This window comes from Naegleria gruberi, assembly GCF_000004985.1.
Source record: "Naegleria gruberi genomic scaffold NAEGRscaffold_74, whole genome shotgun sequence".
Classification (NCBI taxonomy): Eukaryota; Heterolobosea; class Eutetramitea; order Acrasida; family Naegleriidae; genus Naegleria; species Naegleria gruberi.
The window spans coordinates 35894-56196 of record NW_003163253.1 but is presented as its reverse complement, the minus strand read 5'-3'; the positions used below and the strand labels follow the sequence as shown (position 1 = coordinate 56196).

The 20303-nt window shown below is 32.1% G+C and overlaps 7 protein-coding genes across 7 annotated transcripts; 5 read left to right on the top strand and 2 right to left on the bottom strand.

The window, feature by feature from the left end:
- Positions 1 to 1039: 1039 nt before the first annotated feature.
- NAEGRDRAFT_74817 (uncharacterized protein) lies at positions 1040 to 2101 on the top strand (the record flags this gene model as incomplete). Its single annotated transcript, XM_002670152.1, has 1 exon — positions 1040 to 2101. The coding sequence occupies one exon, from the start codon at positions 1040 to 1042 to the stop codon at positions 2099 to 2101; it is 1062 nt and encodes a 353-aa protein (XP_002670198.1).
- A 2904-nt stretch (positions 2102 to 5005) lies between these two features.
- On the top strand, positions 5006 to 6265 carry NAEGRDRAFT_53696 (uncharacterized protein; the record flags this gene model as incomplete). Its single annotated transcript, XM_002670151.1, has 1 exon — positions 5006 to 6265. One exon carries the CDS (start codon positions 5006 to 5008, stop codon positions 6263 to 6265), a length of 1260 nt encoding a protein of 419 aa, XP_002670197.1.
- Positions 6266 to 6455: 190 nt separating this feature from the next.
- On the top strand, positions 6456 to 8991 carry NAEGRDRAFT_53695 (uncharacterized protein; the record flags this gene model as incomplete). The annotated part of the gene is made up of 2 exons (XM_002670150.1): positions 6456 to 7296; positions 7475 to 8991. The coding sequence occupies 2 exons, from the start codon at positions 6456 to 6458 to the stop codon at positions 8989 to 8991; spliced, it is 2358 nt and encodes a 785-aa protein (XP_002670196.1).
- Positions 8992 to 9145: 154 nt separating this feature from the next.
- NAEGRDRAFT_81916 (uncharacterized protein) lies at positions 9146 to 12391 on the top strand (the record flags this gene model as incomplete). The annotated part of the gene is made up of 1 exon (XM_002670149.1): positions 9146 to 12391. The coding sequence occupies one exon, from the start codon at positions 9146 to 9148 to the stop codon at positions 12368 to 12370; it is 3225 nt and encodes a 1074-aa protein (XP_002670195.1). The 3' UTR covers positions 12371 to 12391.
- A 365-nt stretch (positions 12392 to 12756) lies between these two features.
- On the bottom strand, positions 12757 to 14325 carry NAEGRDRAFT_74812 (uncharacterized protein; the record flags this gene model as incomplete). Its single annotated transcript, XM_002670108.1, has 1 exon — positions 12757 to 14325. One exon carries the CDS (start codon positions 14323 to 14325, stop codon positions 12757 to 12759), a length of 1569 nt encoding a protein of 522 aa, XP_002670154.1.
- Positions 14326 to 14671: 346 nt separating this feature from the next.
- NAEGRDRAFT_74811 (uncharacterized protein) lies at positions 14672 to 17122 on the top strand (the record flags this gene model as incomplete). Its single annotated transcript, XM_002670148.1, has 1 exon — positions 14672 to 17122. The coding sequence occupies one exon, from the start codon at positions 14672 to 14674 to the stop codon at positions 17120 to 17122; it is 2451 nt and encodes an 816-aa protein (XP_002670194.1).
- A 113-nt stretch (positions 17123 to 17235) lies between these two features.
- On the bottom strand, positions 17236 to 19647 carry NAEGRDRAFT_53692 (uncharacterized protein; the record flags this gene model as incomplete). Its single annotated transcript, XM_002670107.1, has 1 exon — positions 17236 to 19647. The coding sequence occupies one exon, from the start codon at positions 19645 to 19647 to the stop codon at positions 17236 to 17238; it is 2412 nt and encodes an 803-aa protein (XP_002670153.1).
- Positions 19648 to 20303: the final 656 nt, after the last annotated feature.

Below are 20303 nucleotides of genomic sequence, written 5' to 3'. Positions count from 1 at the left end.
GCAACAAAGGAAGTGATTATAATTCCAGAAGGTCCACTTGAGTAACACCCCTTATAATTAAACATACTACTATTTGTGGTGATGAATCTATTAGAGGAATAGTATTGATCCTCAATCAGTCCAATAGTCATCCAAATAAGAATATGCAAAAAAAGCATCAAGGTTGTAAATACTATTGTAAACAAATGGCTTTGTAATAATCGATTGGCAAGATTAAGATATTTCAGTTGCTTGGAATCTCTCTTTTCCACTTCGTCTGACCAATTAGTAACTGTTGTTTCTCCACAATTAAAATTCTCAACCTTATTCATGGAAGAGGTGTCCGTGTTATTGAAAGTCTTTGTTCTTTCCAATGTAGTCCTGTATAATATAATTAATCGAATTCCTCTGACAATTGAAGGAATGGAAAATAAAGGTCCAATAAGGAAGGTCGACAATGACATTAAAAAACAAGGAAAATCATCCTTTCCAATCAAGCATCTCATTGAAACCATGCCATAAATCAACGTGTTTGACAAAATGGTCATTAGCAATGAAGAGAATGACCTAGCTCTAATGTAGGCAGAATTTCTCTTCCAAAATAAACAAATTAAACCAGTTACAGTGAATATAATAAAACAGAATAAAACAACTCCAGCAAATATAGGAACAACTATAGTATCAGGACATTCCATATTCAAAGAATTACTTGAATTTAAATTCAGTGCTAAATGATAAGGAAACCAATCGGGACATGCACTGTAGCTATTGATCGTTGTTGAATTTGATGAAGAATTTGATGATTGATCTACAGAGTGGTAGATCATTTTGCTTTCGAATAGTCGTAGAGACATTGTTTTCAATATTAGTTGACCAAAAATGATAAGCCTTGATTGAGAGATATTTAGTTAAAATAATTGCGAACCATTCCATCTATTTGTCCTATAATTTCCTTATATTTTTCGAATAACTTTTCTTCAATTCAACCTTTTTCTCTCAATTTCCTTGTTCTCTCCCAGTTTTTATTAAGAAATAATGAAATTTAAAAATAGAAAAAAAAATGTCGACAAACTTGATAACTAACCTTGGATGTGTTGTGGTGCAACTTGTCGATTTTGTTACTTCTGATCGGATGTATCTTCTTGATCACGTTTCAAAAATTGACGATTCGGAGCAGGATTTAGAGCACACACGACCATTATTTAGATTTCTTCAATCAAAGATGAGAAAATATGCAAAATATGTTGGATTTGATTATCAACGTTTTGATGCAAATGTTGGAAAATTGAATGGAGACAACATGTCCTATCCATTGGATGTTAAAATTTCAACTGATTATCAGTGTATTTTGGTTTGTGATCAATTGAAGAATAGAATTGTTGTATTTGATTATAATACCTTAAAACAAAAGAAAGTAATTGATTGGCATTCTGATTCTGTTCGACCAAGATATATGGCCATTGAGATTATTGATTCTAGAGAATTGTACTTGTATTTTACCAACACAAAATTTGGAGTTGTAAAATGTAAATTGTCTACATTGTTGTGTGATTCGAAAGATAAATTTGCAGTTCCAGATATAAAGGAATGGACAAGAAAAGTAACTGATCCACAGGGATTAACCATAAAATATAGACCATACAATCAGAATCTGATATTGGTTTGTGAGAAGACTGAGAAACAAATTCAATTTTTGGATTCGAATACTGGTTCAGTTTTGAGAAGCATAAGCCTTGCCTCGGATTTACTTGGTCCTTGGTCAATATCATTCAATAGCTTGGGAGATTTAATTATTGGAGATTGTGATAAAAGAAAGATATTTGTGTTGAGACAAGATGGTGACTCTTACACAGTAGTGAATTCGTTTGGAACATTTAAGGATATTTATGGCTTGTCAATCGACTACTCTAATGATTATATATATGCATCTGATTTTGCCAATGCCATTCAAGTGTTCACCCCAACAGGAGAACTCGTCAAGAAAATTACTCATGGCTCAATAATTAATCCAATTGGTATTCATATAGACAATAAGGGAGGAAGATTACTCTTTTCTGATTACTCCTCGATGCATTTGGTTTGCCTAGCTAGTCCTGGCTCCTTTGATACTACTAATCAATAGGACAAGCCAATGCACCATCAACTATCACTAACTTATTCATTGAACCGAACATGTTGTTGTTACAGACCGTTACGCATAAAATTTTTATCATTTTAAAAAAAGCGCCAACAATAATATGCCAGTTAAATCCTTAGAAGAGGCAAACTACCGAATCCAAGAGTTGGAAGGAGAGTTAATCAGCAGGAAGAAGGATCTATCGGTCTTAGTAGAAGAGGTACTTTTTGCAGAGAAGGAGGTAGGTATTAAGGCAAATACAATTTAATGCTGATCATCATTAAAGGCCGAAGCCTTAAGAACCATCAATTCTAGAAGAGAAAATGATATTAAAAAGTTGAAGGAGGAAATACAAAAACAAAAGGAATCAATATCAAGACTCTCTAATAATGAATCTCAACTCTCTGATATTAATCAAATTAAGTTAGAATATAATAAGGAAATTAAAATTCTCTCTGATAGGAATAAAACCATAGAGGAGCATATGAACCTTGTAGGAGAAGAGAATGAAACCCTGAGAGGTCAAGTTGTTGAAATTTCAAAGGTTTTGGACATTTCTGAGAAGGAACTCGTCAATCAAAGGTATGTAAATATCATCACTCTTCTAATTTACATTAATCAGGAATATTATATCAGTTCAAGAAAAGGAAAGAGAACAAAGACAAGCAGAAATTGAAAAACTCCAACTCAATGTAAAAGATATGGAAGATGAATTCAAGGTACTGCAAGAAAAGAAGGAGAAATACAGAAAGGAGGCAGAGATTGCAACTTTGAAACGACAAGAATTAATGGACGAATTAACATCACTCAGATCCAAGTATGATGATCTTCTTTCTCAATATGATAATGAAAAATCAAAACCTAAGAATGAAGGAAGGGATGAAGCTGCACTCTTGAGAGAAAACAAGGAATTGAGAGATTTATACTCCAAGACCATTCTAGAAATGGAAGAAACTAATCAAGCATTTGCAGAAATCAAGAGACAATTACTTGAAAAGCAAGACTTGTTGAATGCTAGAGAAGTCGAAAAGAGACAAATTGAGGAAGAAAATCACAACCTAACAGCAGAATTATCAGCTTTCTATGCAAAGGAAGCCGAAAAAGAAAGAGAACCAATTGTTGAAAATAGTACAAATCTCAGTCAACTGTTGACTAATGCAGATAATGTGAACAAGACTGTTTCAATCATTCAAGAGCACCTCAAGGAAAACTCTAACGAAGAAGAGTATCTCACATTGCTTAACTCACAACAGCAACAAATAGAATCACTATTGGCAGAAAATGACGAACTGAAGAAGTCTGTCAGAACACCAAGAGTTTCTATCGATACTGATGATAAGTTAAGAATATTACAAGATGAAGTGTCAAGATTAAAGAAATTATCTGAGAATACTCAATTTTTAGAGGAAGAATTTAAGGTAAATAAGGAACAACTCAACGAGAAGGAGGAGCAAATTCAAGAGTTAGAGAGTAAAATTCTCGACTTGAATCTGCAAATAGAGGAATTTAAATCCTCTCAAGCCGACTCCTCTCCAGTTAACGAAATGATTGAAAAGTTAGAAAAGGAAAAGACTGATATTCAAAACCAATGTGAAATGTACCAATACGAGCTCAATACTCTCACCACCGATTACAACCAACTCTTGGAAAAGACGGAAGACTTGGCAAGGGATTTTGATACTGAAAAAGAAGCACACAAATTGGTTTCAGAAAAGTATGCGAAATTATTGCAAGATCCATCATCAGGGGTTGACGAAGAAGAGGTAAAATTACTTCAAAATGAAAATGACGAATTAAAGAATATGAATCTCCAATTGCAAGACCAAGCTGACGAGCTTGTTGCAAAGCTTAAGAAAAAGTACGAAGAAGAGGAATCTGCCAAGTTAAGCAAGGCTGGATCTGAGAGGTTACTCAAAGAAAAGATTTCAAACTTGGAAATGGAAGTTGAGGTGTTGAAAGAAGAAAATTCTTTATTCAAGGAAAGAATTGAGGAGCTTGAACTCGATTCCAACTTGAGACAACTAGTTGCAAAGAAGCAAGAATTAATTGATGCACTTGAAAAGAAATTAGAAGCTACACAACAAAACTTGAACGATTCAAACATGGCTCATAAGAAAGAGCTCCAAGATGCCATCAATAAGGAAAGATCTGAACACATTGCAGTAATTGAAGAGATGAAGAAAGAAATTGAATTATTGTTAGAGGAAAGAAAGGACCTCATCGAACCAAACCCACAAACAGGTATTGAAAAAGAGATTAAACAAGCCTCTTCTAGAATTGCATTGCACAACGAGGTTGTAAAAGAAATGCAAAGAGAGCTAGGATCCACAAGAAATGAACTTTCTGAAATTCATATGGGATTAGACAGAGTTTTGGAACTACTGAAGAGCGAAGATATGGAATCAAGTCAAGAAGTATTGAAACAATTGCATGATATTGCTCTTGCTATGGATGCTAAGACTAAACTCCTAGATACTAGAATTCAACTCAACATTTCAGTAGAATTTAACAGAAAGATGTCAACTAGATTAGAAGAAAAAGAAACCCTTTTGCAACAAGCTGTTGAATATGTAAATAACCTTCAAAAAGAATATAACCAATGTAAAGAAAGCCTTAAACGATTAATTGAAGAAAGAAGTCAGTTAAAGTCAATGGTTGCAAATAGTCAAGTTGCCAACAATGAATCCAAATCAATTCTTTCCTCTAAAGCTACTGCACCTGGCCACAGAGCTAAATCAACAGAGAGAGGAGTGCCAGCCTCAAGATCGGGAAGAGGTTACGTTGGTTCGTATTTCAAACAATAAATATCTAATAGAATTTTAAAATCTTGCTGTTGTGTTGGTTGTCTATCATCAGAACCAAATTCGGACTTGGAAATTTTAATTTTAAATTAAAATAAAAATACCCAAGATGTGGTCATCATCGCCATCGACGGGAAGCAACAATATTAGTATCAACACGAGTAATATCAACACATCTTCAACAACATCGAATAGTATGTTGAAAGATGTAAAGAACATGAAAGAGGAGGAGATCGCTTCTTTAGAACAAGAAACAATGATGAAGGAGCTTCGACACCTTCTCTACGATATTGTTCCACAACAATGGAGTAAAATTATCAATGAAATTCAACAAGCTGTTGGTCTTTTAGGAGGTGAAGTTAAACACCTTCAATCTATGGAAAATAATAGTAATAATAATTCCAATAATAATAATCAACAACCAACAAGTACAATAGCCTCATCATCGGATCAACAACAAGATAATCCAAAAGACGAACCTCAAACACCTTCAACACCAGGAATACCCGCTACCCCAACTAAATTTAATGCTACTAATAGTTTTAGAGCAAAAAACAATGCCGAACGTATACAATTACATATTAATGACCAAAATCACGCTATTTTAAAAGGATATTTACTAGTGGACGGATATCGTATCTTGGGAGGTAAAATTAATTTTAAGCTTCACAAAATGAAACAATCATGTGAAGCCGAAATCAGACCAAATGATCCGTATACTTTAAGCCAAATTCAAAGGGCTCACCACATGGCTGATTATGCTTTAAATAAGATGAAAAACATTGACATTGAGAAATATTCTGAAAATTCAAATATTGTGTTGGAAGGAGATGATGAAGTTGATCTTATGAACAGTACATATTTATCGAAAACAACATCTAAAATTGAACGAGATGTCACTACTATTTTAACAATTTTGGAACGTGTAATGATATTGGTGCAACAAGGAAGAGAACAATTGACAACATATGGTGGATTGAGATTTTTGACTGATGAATATAGACTATCAAGCTCAATATCCGAAAAAGCTAATATTGAACTTCTTCAACAATCATTCCATCCTCGTTTACCTAAGGAAACATTAATTGAATTTTCAATTACAAATGCTCAACTTCATGTAGGAGTTTATGGTTTGAGTTATACTTCTATTGCTACATCCTCTGTAACACAACTAAAGAACTCAAATTTAAGTAGCGACTCTCGACATAGACATTTTATCACTGAAGATAATGAAATTGGATATTTTAGTGAGGAGTATATTTCAAAAATTACTGTTGCCAGTTTCTCATCTGGTTTGGATCATCTCACCAATGCTTTCAAAATGTGTTCTCGTTTAAGAAATCTATTAACTACACATGGACTCTATTAAATTATTAAGATTTTCCAATCAGCAAGTAACAACCATTAAAAACAATCAATTTTTATATTGAAACAACATCTACTTGCCATTCTAAGAGTTGGATAGGGATTTAAGTCTTTTTTAGCAATTTACCAAAACTGAACTAGCCGGTGCTTGCATCCAATTAAGTTTATTAATCCCACTAACCGACTAACAAAAAATGATTCCAAACAATAGTGAGGATCTTTTGGTTTCTAGGAAGGTACCTCCCTCATCATCAATTCAAGAGGAAATCACAATTGAGGAGTCGAAAACATCTACACCCATCGAAATTGTTGATGAAGATCCATTTGAGAGAACAATACATGTCGAAAGAAACACACCACCCCCTCTGCATAGAAGACCTTCCCATGGTAACAGTACCACCTCATCCATTATTCATCCAACCACCAAACCAGATCCAATCTATGGAAGGAGAAATACTGTTTTCACATTCGAGGAGTCACGTCATGGGGAAGAACATTTACGTCACATGCCAGAAACACAAGAAAACAAAAAACCAAGAATGTATAATTGTTCGAGAGGATTGAGAATTAGTCATGTCCTGTTGGTTCTCTTCATTATTCAGGGACTCATTGGATTGATTCCTTCTTTCATACTAATGTACACGTCTGGAAATAGTGTTCTTTTGCGAGTTTCGAGATTTCAAGCTCAACAAACTCAAAGTTATGTAACATTTGAAATTGGAAAAATCATCAACACTTCAAATCTGATAATCCAACAGGTAAAAATGGAAGTAGAGAATGGATTTCCATTGAAAAATATTACCGAGTGGGCAATTTTTCTCAAATATCTCAGATCAGTCTATATTCACAAATCACCACTCACAACAATTCAATACGGAAATTATTTGAGGAATTATGCTGGAACACTGGATATTTCTACACCATATGTTCTACTGATAAATGGAACAGGAACTGCGATGTACTATTACCATATTTCAGAAAATCCATTTGAGAATCCACTCAAAGACAACCTCTTTTTGTTTGTTGAGCCTTTTAGTAAGTATTCCCAATACTAATTGAGTATATTAAATGAGAGTAGCCTTTGATTTACATTTAAGACCGTGGTACTATCCTTTCAAGGAAGGATTAGCAACTGGGCAGAGATGGACTGAGCTTTACATTTCAACTATTGGTGAGCCATCCATTAGTATTGCTTATCCTATCTATGTAAAAGAGAATATCACACAAGCTTGTAAGACAGGAAAGAGCATTGATTCTATTGATATAAGCATAACGAATTTTAAACATAAGGATCATTTATTTGGAGCTGTTGCTGAGGTGTTTGCACTGAAAGGATTGAATTCCTTCCTGAATTCTACTTCAAGATCTTACAATTTCATTAGCTATAGTTTCATCATGGAAACGAATGGAAATGTTATTGCCTCAAGTAGATATAACACAACCAAGTTCACTGTCCATACTGGAGATGGTGAAATTTTTGAAATTGCTAATTATATACAAGATAAGGAGTTACTGAAAAACATTACCTCTAACGTACCAATCAGTTTGAAATATCGTGGAAAGAATGTTGTGATAACTCCAGTAGTTGATCCATATGGATTGAGTTTGGCATTGGTTATTGGATCAGTAGATGCAGATATATTTGCAGAAATTCTCTCAAGTGGTATGACATCTGTAGTGGTATTCATTGTTATTCTCGTTGCTGGAACGTTGTGTCTTTTTGTAATTGTTCAACTTTTCACACAACCCTTAAATCATGTTCACAAGAAACTCTCCAAGATATTGAGTGATAAGAGTCTTGCGAGCGAAAGTGATAATACCAAAATCACAACTGCTGGTCAAATATTCTATGATATTGGAGAGATGGAGAATGGAATTAATTCTCTAAAGAGAGGAGTTTCAGCATTTTCTAAATTTGTTTCACCTACAATAATGAAAAAAGTGATTAGTGACGAACATTATTTAGATGTTGGATTGACACTTCAAAATATGACAATTCTTGTTTCTAGTATTAAGGATTTTACTCAATTGGCAGAGTTAACTGAAACATCAATATTTGTATCTGTGATGACTGATTATTTTGGAAGTTTAACAAAGGCAATGGAAGATCATAGAGGATTAATTGATATGATAAATGGAGATAGATTACAAGCTGTTTGGAATGATTCGTCAATGCCAGTTGAGGAGCATGAAGTGAGAGCTTGCAAAGCTGCAATGGAAGCTTTGGAGATTATCGATGAATTAAATATAATGTGGAGGAATGAAAGACAAATTGATATTGATCTCTCAATTTACGTTAGTGTCAGCAGTGGAAATATGATGTATGGCAGTATGGGAAGTGAGAATCGATTGAATTTCACAGCTATTGGAGATGATGTTAATATTGGATCCAAGCTTCAATCTTTGAATAGATATTATGGTTCCAATATTCTAATCAGTGAGAATACCTATCAACATGTGAAGAATGAATTTGTTTGCTATTTTGCTGATTACATTTTACTAAAGGGAAAAGAAACACCAACAAGAATATACAGTTTAGAAAGTGCAAGAACTGATGCAACTGATTTACAAATCAAAGTTTCTAAAGATTTGGAACTGGCTCAAGATTACATGTTTCAAAACAATTACAGAGCCATGTATGACATTTGTGAAAGATTATCGCTCATCACTCCATGTAAAATTGTTAGCAATTTACTTCGAAAATCCAAACGAAAAATAGATGCAAAATAAACCCTTCACTGTCATCTTTGCATTCTCAATAGCTTGACTTTAAACATTTTGTTAATCCATTACTAATCATCACAGTTTCATGAACGACAGAATTGCATATTCTATTCGGGATCATCAATTTTTAAAAACTAAAAAATCTTTTCATCAAAAAAAAATGTGGAAGAAATTCAACTTCTTTGACAAGCATACAGTGAGTGATGAGAAATCATCAAAATTTTTCTCTCAGACCAATGTAACTTGTTGTACTAGCGGAAGAAGTAATATTATATTCGGAGATAATCGTGGTACTTTTCATGTTATGGATAAAAATTTAAATACACGTCAATGTAAAGCCTTTGAAGCAAGAGTTAATCACATCAAACATATTGCTAAATCTAATTGTTTAGTTGTTGTTGGTGATGATGGTGGAGAAGCCTATCAGGATGTATTGAAAATTTATTCTCTTGACAAGTATAAAGAACACACAAAGGAAGGTCACACAAGTTTTGGTCAATATCAATTAGTAAGAGATATCAAGATATTTAGTCAGATCAAAGATATGGAACCTTATCCGGTGTGTTGTTTTGAAGCAAATCAAGATTTTAATTGTATTGCACTTGGTTTAGGAAATGGTAAAATTATTATATTTGAAGGTGATTTTACAAAACAAGGAGGAAAGTCATCACACAAAGTGTTTTTATTGGATGGTGCTCCAAATGAGAGAATAACAGGATTAGGATTTAAGAGATATGGTAATTCACCTAATGATTATACTTTATTCTGTTGTTCACTTACTCAAGTTTTTAAATATTCTATTAATACTAATAGCAGTACATCACAAAGAGCACTTGAACAATCAAAAGTAATTTTAGATGACACTATTGGATGTGAAGTTGGATGTAGTACTTTGAGTAATGATGGAGATTTTGTGGTTTCTTCTAAATCTGCTGTTTGGTTCTTTAAACCTGAAGGAAAAGGATCTTGTTTTGCTTTTGAAGGTAAAAAGATCTTGTCACATTGGTTCAGAAATTATTTAATTGTTATTAGTTCAGATATTAACACAACCAGTAGCAAATCTCAACAAGTTATTACTATTTATGATTTGAAAAACAAGTATATTGCCTTTAGATATTCGAGTGACAAATTACACATTACACATATTCTTCAAGAATGGGGTAATGTCTTTTTATTGTCGAATATTGATGAAAACAAATCTGAACAACAAATGTTCCTTTTGGAAGAAAAAGATACCCAATCCAAGTTGGAATTGCTTTTACAAAAGAACTTTTATTCGATTGCCATCAGTTTAGTTGATAGTGAACAACTTGACAGTAATTACTTGTTTGAAATTTCAAAACAATATGGTGATCACTTGTATTCAAAGAAAGATTATGATGGAGCTATGAAACAATTTTGTAGAACTATTGGTAGATTGGAACCATCCTATGTTATCAGAAAATTCTTGGATGCAAACAGAATTCGTAACCTTACAGAATATCTTGAAACCCTTCACGAAAAACGTCTTGCCACCTCTGATCACACAACCCTCTTGTTAAACTGTTACACCAAATTGAAGGATGAAAGAAAGGAAAAACTCGACAAGTTTATCAGTATGCAAGATAAGCTTATGTACGATGTAGAGACAGCTATTAGAGTTTGTAGAAAAGCCGGCTACAAGGAACATGCCCTCATTTTGGCCATGAAACACAAACAACACGATTGGTACATTAAGATTCACTTGGAGGACTTTGATACAGATAATTTGGACAAGGATAATGGCGAGAAGGTTGATTCTAAAGAGAACTTTAGAAGAGCGCTCAAATATATTGAATCTCTTGCCTTACCTGAAGCTGAAAGTTATCTGAAAACCTATGGTAAAACACTCATTTCACATTTACCAAAAGAGACTACTAACGCTCTCATAAGATTGTGTACAGAATATTTCCCAATTCACCCTGCTGAAACAAATAGAGTTTTGGATAGTGATATCAAGTTAACTCAAAAGAGAATCATTGATAATTACAAGCTTAGAATTATACCAAACTCCAATGATTCAAGCAACCAAGCAGAAAAGAAGAAAGAAGGGGGTATTCTGAATGTACTTCTAGGTTTGAAACAATCATCTGCTAATCTTGAATCTCAAATTGTTAAAACTACCGGATATGAAGATATGTATAATAATCAACACATTGAACATGCTAAACCAAAACCAGAGTCATATATTCATTGCTTCCCAAGTAAGGATCAATACTGGTTAATGATATTTTTGGAAAATGTTATTTGGAGAACTCTTCGACCAGATACATCACATTCCAAGGTTGTGTACAATACGCTCATTGAACTTTATCTTAAATATTTGGATACTGATTCTAAGAAAAGACCAGAACTTGAGCAAACTCAAGGCATTTCTGATAGATATGAAATTCAGCCACCAAGCACAGATATTGCCAATTTGAGCTTTAAAGATAGATTGCTTTATACACTCGACCATCCACAATCTAACTATGATAAGGAGCACGTTCTTGTTCTTGTCCAATCACAAAACTTTAAAGAAGGTGTACTCAAGATTTATGATACTTTGGGTCTTCACTATTATATTATCCAATATTATATGGAGCAACGTGATTACAAGAATGTAATCGCCTCTGTTAATCAATATGGTGACAAGGATCCAAATTTGTGGGTTCAAGTTCTCACATATTTTGCCACATTGGATGATAATGTTGAAGAAGAATTAGCTATTGTATTAGAAAAGATTGAAAAGGATGAAATTTTACCTCCATTACTGGTTGTTCAAATTCTTGGTAAGAATGAAAAGACCAAACTCTATTCTGTAAAGGACTATCTGATTTCTAAAATTCAAAAAGAACAAGAAATGATAAGAGAAGATGTAGAAAAGATCAAGGAATTCCAAACTGAAACTGCTCAAATGAGAAAGGAAATTTACGATTTACAAACCAGTGCCAAAACTTTCCAAGCTACCACTTGTACTTTCTGTAATGCTCAATTGGACTTGCCTGCTGTACATTTCATGTGTAATCACTCATACCATCAAAGATGTCTCCTTGTTGGTAATGAAGGTGAATGTAGAGTTTGTTCTGATAAGCACAGAGATATTCTCCAAAGAAAGAGAAAATTCGAAGAGTCGAGTGAACAACACGAATCCTTCTTTAAGCAACTTAATACCAAGAAGTTGGATGGTTATTCTCTGGTTTGTGAATATTTTGGACGTGGTATTGGTACAGTTTTCACTAAAGCTAAATTATTGGCAGATATTGAGGAAGTGTCAATACCAGCAATAGCTGATGAGGATGAAGAGGAAGATGAGGATGATGTTAGCAATTTTACAAGTGATGATGAGGATGATGATATCGATAGAAGAAGAAGACTTTTAGAATAAATTATTAAATTATTATTTGGATGAGATATCTTCATTCAACTTGATATCCCTCACAATTTAGTCTTTTTGTGTTGTGGAGAACAATCATCTTCTTCCTCAACTTTAACTATTCCAAAATTTCTTTTTCTATCGCACGACTTGAATCTAATTGAACCGTCTTGAATCTCAACCAGTATCTTTTTATAAAATTCGCTGTCGGTCATGGCTAGATTTCTTGCACGGTTCAATTAGATTCGGATCAAGAAATTGGAAAATGTTGTCAAATATAACTTCTTCCTTTACAACTTCAATTTGCTCCTTAGAGAATGGTTAGTATTTAAGGGTTTTTTTTACTTTTTTTAACAAGGTTTTTTGTTTCCAATCTCTTCGAATCCTGTTACGCTTAATTACAGTGAATTGTTGAGCTTGTCTTGATCATTTTTCCAATGTAGGGAGAATTGTCGTATGGTGGGGTTTTGTTGTTTCAATCGATGATACACTTCCATCAGAGTGAGCATTGATTCTACCAAGATTGAATCGAATAAATCCCTGGTAAATCTATTAGATTCAAATTCTATACATGCAGCAATCTTGTTGGTCAATTCCAATTTCTTCATTTTCAAATTAGGAATATTCAATTCATTAACACTTCCTTCACATAAATAAACATGAACAATATTCTGAACGAAACGTGTAATTTTCACACGTAAATTCTTAATTGACTCAACATGTTGAAAAGCTCCATTTTCCATCATTTCAAGCTTTGCCACCAATTGTTTGTAATGTTGAATATCTTTGTAAAATAAAACACTTTCAGGGCTGTAACTTCTTCTTGAAAAATCAATTAAAATATTGAAAAGTTTTTGGTCATTTAAAACACATTCAATTTCTGATTGGTTGTATTTTGATTGGTATTTCATCTTATCTATACAATCTTTAATGGATGGAATGAGAATTGTGACAATTAGTTCAACAATACAGTTTAGGATAAATACATAAATAGAAGGAATGATTCTGCCAGTAGATCTTAAAACTGGAACTTGTGAAAATACAAGGTAAAATATACCACATAGTATTCTTACTACTGTCATGCCTAGATTTCCAATCTTGATGTTGAATGTGTCATTGTCAATTGTCAAACATATAATATTAATTATCAAGTCAATGATAAAATATAATCCAACAAACACAGCCATGGCAATCGAACTTCCAGTAGATGAATAACATCCTCCAACACTCAAAATACTGGCATTAGTCATGAAAAATCTGTGTTTCGAATAGAAACCATCTTCAATCAACCCAGAACATAACCAAATGCCCAAATGAAATATCAACAAGAATAAAGTAAAACACAAATGAAATATAGCACTCTGCAGTATTCTATTCAAAGTTGTCAATACTCGTACTGATCTAGTTTCCTTATATGAAGTTCCACATTCTGATTGAGTTTCAGTCTTCTCACTCACAACATCACTCTTAACATCCTGCACCTGTGTCGAATAATTATTCGAAAGATTACATCTAGAAATACTCTTAGCTCTCAATAAATTGACCTTATATTGAATAATCAGTTCAATTCCTCTAATAATTGACGGCACCACAAAACACGGTCCTAAAATAAAGTAAAATATCGAAAATAAAAAACATGGAAAATCAGTTTTTCCAACAATGCACCGAATTAATGCTAGGGAAACTAAGGTAAAATTTGCAACTAATCCAAAAGATAAAATGACGGGCGATCTGGCCTTGATAGTAGATGCCTTCCTCTTCCAAATTAGAAAAATTAAACAAATTAAAAATAATATTAAATAAGATCCATATAAAATTCCACTTGTTATTGGAACGAGAATTGTATCAGGACATTCCATATCGAGTGTATTGTTATTAGATAGAGTGGATGGGTCGACGAGGTGATAAGGAAACCAACTGGGACATGAAGAGAAGGCTGTATTGTTGTAGAGAAAGGTTTCGTTCATGATATAAGATTCGTTTTTTTTTCTAATGATACTAATGGACATTGACGGGTCGAGAGATGATATCCTGTGAGAGATACAGCTAGCTAAGATATAGATCACATGATAAATATCGAAGTAATTTGTCAATCATTTCTTATTTTTGGATAATTTGCACAAAAACTAATCCTTAATAGTTTTCCCGCCATTTTTCAAGTCTTTAATTTCCGCCTCTAAAAAGAAAAATTCACTATTGAAAACACTCCCCTAAATATTCCTTACAGAATAATTATCATCTCTAAATAATATCGTATAATACTTGTTGTAATCTTTCCTTAAATAAAATATTGAAATTAATTATTAAAAAAAAATGCAACAATTTCCAAAATGCACCATTAATAATTTCCGTTATGATAAAGAGAGTACTGGACCGAGTCAATATTGGCAATCACATCATTTCCATGAAAATCAATTTAAATTTCCCTTCTCAAGTGATGAATTAATTTATCATATTCGCAATTTTATTACAATTTCTGAAGAAGGCTTGTTGAAGGACAAGGTTTTATATCGTGATGATTCGATTAGAGGAATTTACGTGTTCGGATCAAGAGTTTCAAAAACCAATGTAAACGATTCTGATTTTGATTTAATAATGATTGTTGATGATTTTTACTCTCATTGTATTGATTATGAAACGAGATATTCTAATAATTTACAATATTTATTGAAAAGCTCTATTAAGTGTAATTGTGATGATGAGGAGGGTAAATTAGAAGAGAAGGAATACGATATGGAAGTGCACATTATGGAAACTTCATTCTTTGTGGACCATGTTTATTTACAATTGCCAATATTCATGCTATCTGTTCTGCAACCAAATTCATCATTTGTTCTGTTTGAGGATGAAAAGATGAAATTATGGAGGCATCATTGGAGTTTGTGGTTTTTGAGAATTTCTAGAACTAAAAATTCATTCCTTCACGAGCTTCATCATTGCTTTAATAAGGCATTTAGATTTTGGAATGTTTTGGAGAACAAACTTTGCAAGGATGAAAGTGAAAGGAAAAGTACTCTAAAGAAGGTGAAGAAAAACCTAGCTCATGGTATTAGATACTCGAAATATGCTTATCAATTTGTTAATTCAGGTATTATATATGATTATACCGAAACTAACAAACTCTATGACAGCATTGTATTTCATACTGATTCATTTAGTTCTTGGAATGAGTATAAACAAATTAGTGATGCACTCTATAAGACATGGAAGGAACAATTAAAAGATGATCTGAAGAATATTATCAAAGATGCCCTTTTCAAATGTAAAAACTCAGAAAGCAATAGTTCATTGGGTATTCAAAACTTCCTGAATACATATTCTTCAGGCTTTGAAAAGGATAATCCACTGTTTAGTGAATTAATAATGGTTGTAGAGCATAATTATGAACTAGACTTTTCACACCACTACAAATACGGTCCATACAGCTTGATGAGATTACTTTCAGTGAATGTGACACCAATTATTAGATCCAAAGAGGAGCATCTTAATCCTAATAGTTCTCAACTATTCAAGATAGATTGTGATATGGAATATATTTCCTTAGAATTGTGTAAACTTTTCTTAGAATGTAGGTCCTACTTGGAATGTAATGGAACAGTACTATCTTATAATATTGATGATAATGGAAAGATAGTTTACACTCCTGTATGTGTTCCTAGATTCTATGCTATGGATTATAATTTCATACTAGAAAAAGTTGGTAGTGACTATTTTTCAGATATTGACATGAGCTCAATTCAAATTCTAGAAAGGCCAGTTGGGATAAGGTGTTCGCTTTTCTTTTATTCTGGTGAGTGGAGGTTTGTCTTTGATGATGAAAAGGACAATTGGATTTCCAAATGGATTCTCAAGAATTTTGATATGAGTCAAACTGAACAGGAATTTGAAAATCTGTTTGAAAGAATTGGAATGAAGTATCCATCCCATGAAGATCAAATGTTGAACTTTTTCTTCATTTATCAGAAAAATAGTAATAGAATTATTTATTGTGGGAGTAGAAATCTAGAATCTATGATGGAATATGAAAATTGGATTGATTTTTCTACAAAATATAATTGGAACGACTTTGTTAAATCATATTCAGATATAGGATTTTTGGACCTTCAGGATTTTGTGAATGATTTTGAAAAGTTCTCACCCCTCGAATATGAAGGACTAGAGTTTGTCAATTTCAAACAACCATACAAATGTTTTATATTGAAGTCATCTCTTCACTCAAATATTCCCTCTCTCAGATTGTGTAATGTCAATTATTTAGTCTCAAAACTGGACAAGTATGTTCTAGAAAATCCTCCATACGAGTTGACCTCATCAAAATATAATGATACAAGAATAGTTTCATCCATCATGCAAAGTAAATTCTCTAATCAAGTGAATGAAGATCATTTAGTGAACAATCTCAATCCCCTCTTCACCAAACCATTTTCACAATTCAAAAATATATACATAGAACTCTGCCAATCCATCAACATTTTTTACAATGAGCAACTTTTATCTATTGAACAAGATATCAAACAATTCAATGAGACTGCAAAGAAATACCTTAGAGGGAATCTTGTTGGACTCTTCTATAATTTGAAAAAGTTTAGAAAGGAACAAAATTGTGCAGATGTTAATGTTGCAAATTATTGGAGAAATCTCTCATTTAGTAATCGTGAAAATCCATCAACTACTCACAACACTATCAACTTCCAAGAAGTTAGACAAGTTTTAGAACTAATCTCTATCTATAAGAATCACATTAACAACCTGTCTGGAAATTGAGAATTGTTTTTTGTCAAAACCATTCTTAATGCCAAGTCTGATATTGATTTTTAATTCTGAAATCATCCACACTATGAAGTTATTAGAAAGTGAAAAAGAAATAAATTCATTTACTATTTTTCTTCCTTTTTTAAATCATTATAGATTCTATAACAAGGACTACAACAATTTCCAAGATTAATGGAATTATCATCAAATACTTTTCTAAATATTGGTAGTTTGTTATAAGAAATACAAGCATGCACCTTCTTAATTTCGCATTGACAAACAGAACATTTAGAAAGGTGTTTTCTTACAAATTCCTTATCTTTTGATCCAATACTTGGAATAGATAGCTGCTTGCTACCAACATGTAATCCCTTTGCTTTTTCAACTCCAATTTCGTTTTCTAATTCTGCATATTTAATGGAAATACTTGAAAAACTGGATACAATACTCAAAGTATCATAATATACACCATACCATGTTCTTACTTCATCTTCTTTTGTTTTAAAAATTAGTTGAGCAGAATCATTAATGGAAATTCTTTCATTTCTTCCTTTTCTTTCAATTCGTGTAATAGTTTTAAAAAAGGATTTACCTTTAGTATAATAAATTCTAACTAATAAGAAATCATCTTCCAAATCCAACTTCATATAAAAGTGTAAATTGGTAGTAGTTTTAATGTGATTACAATCAAAACAAATGATTAAATTGGTAAATCTAATGAATTCAATAATTCCCACTTTTTCAAAATTTTCATAATCAATAGTTGATATTAATTTAGTATCAATGAGTGGACTAAACTTGATTAAAAATATTTCAGTATCTTGTTTAATATTCATGTCTAGTAAAACATTTCCCAATAACATTTTTTTTTCGACCCTTCCACTATTGCAATGGTCAAATAGCATGGCAGGTACATACTGCTCAATATTATTACTGTCATTATAACTAATAGATGATAATAAACAATCAATAGTAGTTGGTAGTGTTTGTTCATTCATTTCTGGTATTGATGATATTGAGGGTTCACTAAGTACTTGTTCACTAATAGATTTCTCCTTAAATATAATTGGAACATTACAATCGAGTTCATTTTGTGAAATTTTCATTAAAGAACAATTAATCATTTCTTCTGCACCTGATAGTAAAGCACTTTCACCTGTAGTTTCACATAAAAATTCAATAATAGGTATATCTCTATTCTTGAATTCTTCTTTTAAATATGGAAGTAGCTCATTCTTAATATTTTGTAAACGTACATAACTAATATTTTCTTGTAATTTTCTTTGAAAATAAGCAACTCGTGTAATAGCACCTGAAAAGTGAATAGAATCTACTTGCTTTTGTAATATCATCATACATAGAGGTTTTGTAATAGTTTTCAATGTTTCATCAATTTGATTTTTAAGAGGTAATAAAGATGGTGGTAATTCATTAGAATCATGATAATTATCAAATAAATTTTCCATTTCCTTAATTGAATCTAATCCATTATCTTTTAATAATTGATGTATGAGTGACATTCCACTAGATTCACCATTTTTAAATGTTACAATATATTCACCATCAATTAAATCCATCACAACGACATCAAGTGTTAAATGACCCAAATCAACAAACATTGTAGATGTTTTTTCTTGATTGTTGGCAAAATATTTCAATAATGTACATTCCTCAATAACATATATGTCATCTATTTGTAATGGATTATTTTCATTAATGTTTAAACTATTATATGCTTTAAATATACAATTTCTAAATATTAATTTAGTAAATACACTTGTTCCTGATGGACATGTAAATATCCATGCACCAATACCTTCCAAATAATTAGAATCTTGTTTTTTAGTTGTTAATAATTGAGATATTAAATCTCTAATCATTAAATAAATAATGTGAGATACTCTAAGTTTCTTCTTCTCAGATTTTAATCCAATTTCCAATAACTCACTCACCATGAATATCTTTTTCAAATTTTCCAATTCTTCCCATTCATTACTAACCTCAAATTTACCCATCTTCACTTGACCTTTTTGTAAATTGTAAAATGTTTGAGAAGGTAAAAATTGTGTCTTTTCCTTATGTCCAAATTTTAATATAGTTGGTTTGACTCTCTTTTCTAAAATATCAAACTTGTTACCCTTTGTAAATGAAGATCCTCTATCTATGCAATAAATCTTTTTACATTTACCTTTTTCTTTAGCTAAATATTTCTCAGCATTGAAATATTGTTGAAGTTCATGAGCTTCAACACTTTCCAATCCCAATTCATCCACTGTCGATGAATCATTAATAGGTGTTCTAATAATTGAATATTTGCTTGATGAATCCGAAACAGTCTCTGTTGATATTTCAATATCATCATCATGTGCTTGATCTCCATCAGCTGATAACAATAAATCCTCATTCTCACCATCATCACTAATAGTAATAGGAGAATTCAACGTTGTTTCGGATGATTTAGTTTTCTTCAAAGTGGGTTGAAATATTAATGGCTGTTGAATGGTTTTCCTTTTGGTTGGAGTGGATGATCTTGGCATTTTTTTTGATCTTGGAGAAACCATGACATAAATTTTTAGATGGATTTTTTTTACCCATCGATGATTGATCGAGATGGAAAATGATCGATTGAATGGATGAAACATAGAATTTTATCAATTAATTGATCGATCAATCGATCGATCTATCAATGTTTTCATCAGATATCTCGAAATCCTCATTGAACTGAGCTTGAGACTTTGATTTTGATGATTTCTTTTGTTCTTCCAGTTCAGGTTTGATTTTTTTCTTGCCTTTTTGAGAGTTGTTTTTTGGTTTTTCAATTATTTTTAGAGTCACAGATTTCATTCTCCCTTAATTAAATTATATCACTAAGCTTGGAAATGGCTTCTCCAAATTGCTCCTTTTTTCATTTTAAATCAACCCTTGGTTGGATGTCAGTATAGAGTGTCTTGAAAATCACCTTATTGGTATTACTTAATTCCATATCAAGTGGGGGTGGTATCGTGAACGATTCATTAAGTTTGAATGTTTTAATTTCTTTACAATGAATTCGACATTTTCGAAGAAATGCTGGGTTACAACTTAGATAGATTTGTATCTTACTGAATTACTAGTGGATCTTCTACTACATCAATCGAGTTTCTCAAGAACTTGACATGATAAATACAACACTTGAAAAAAGGTTTCCAGTATT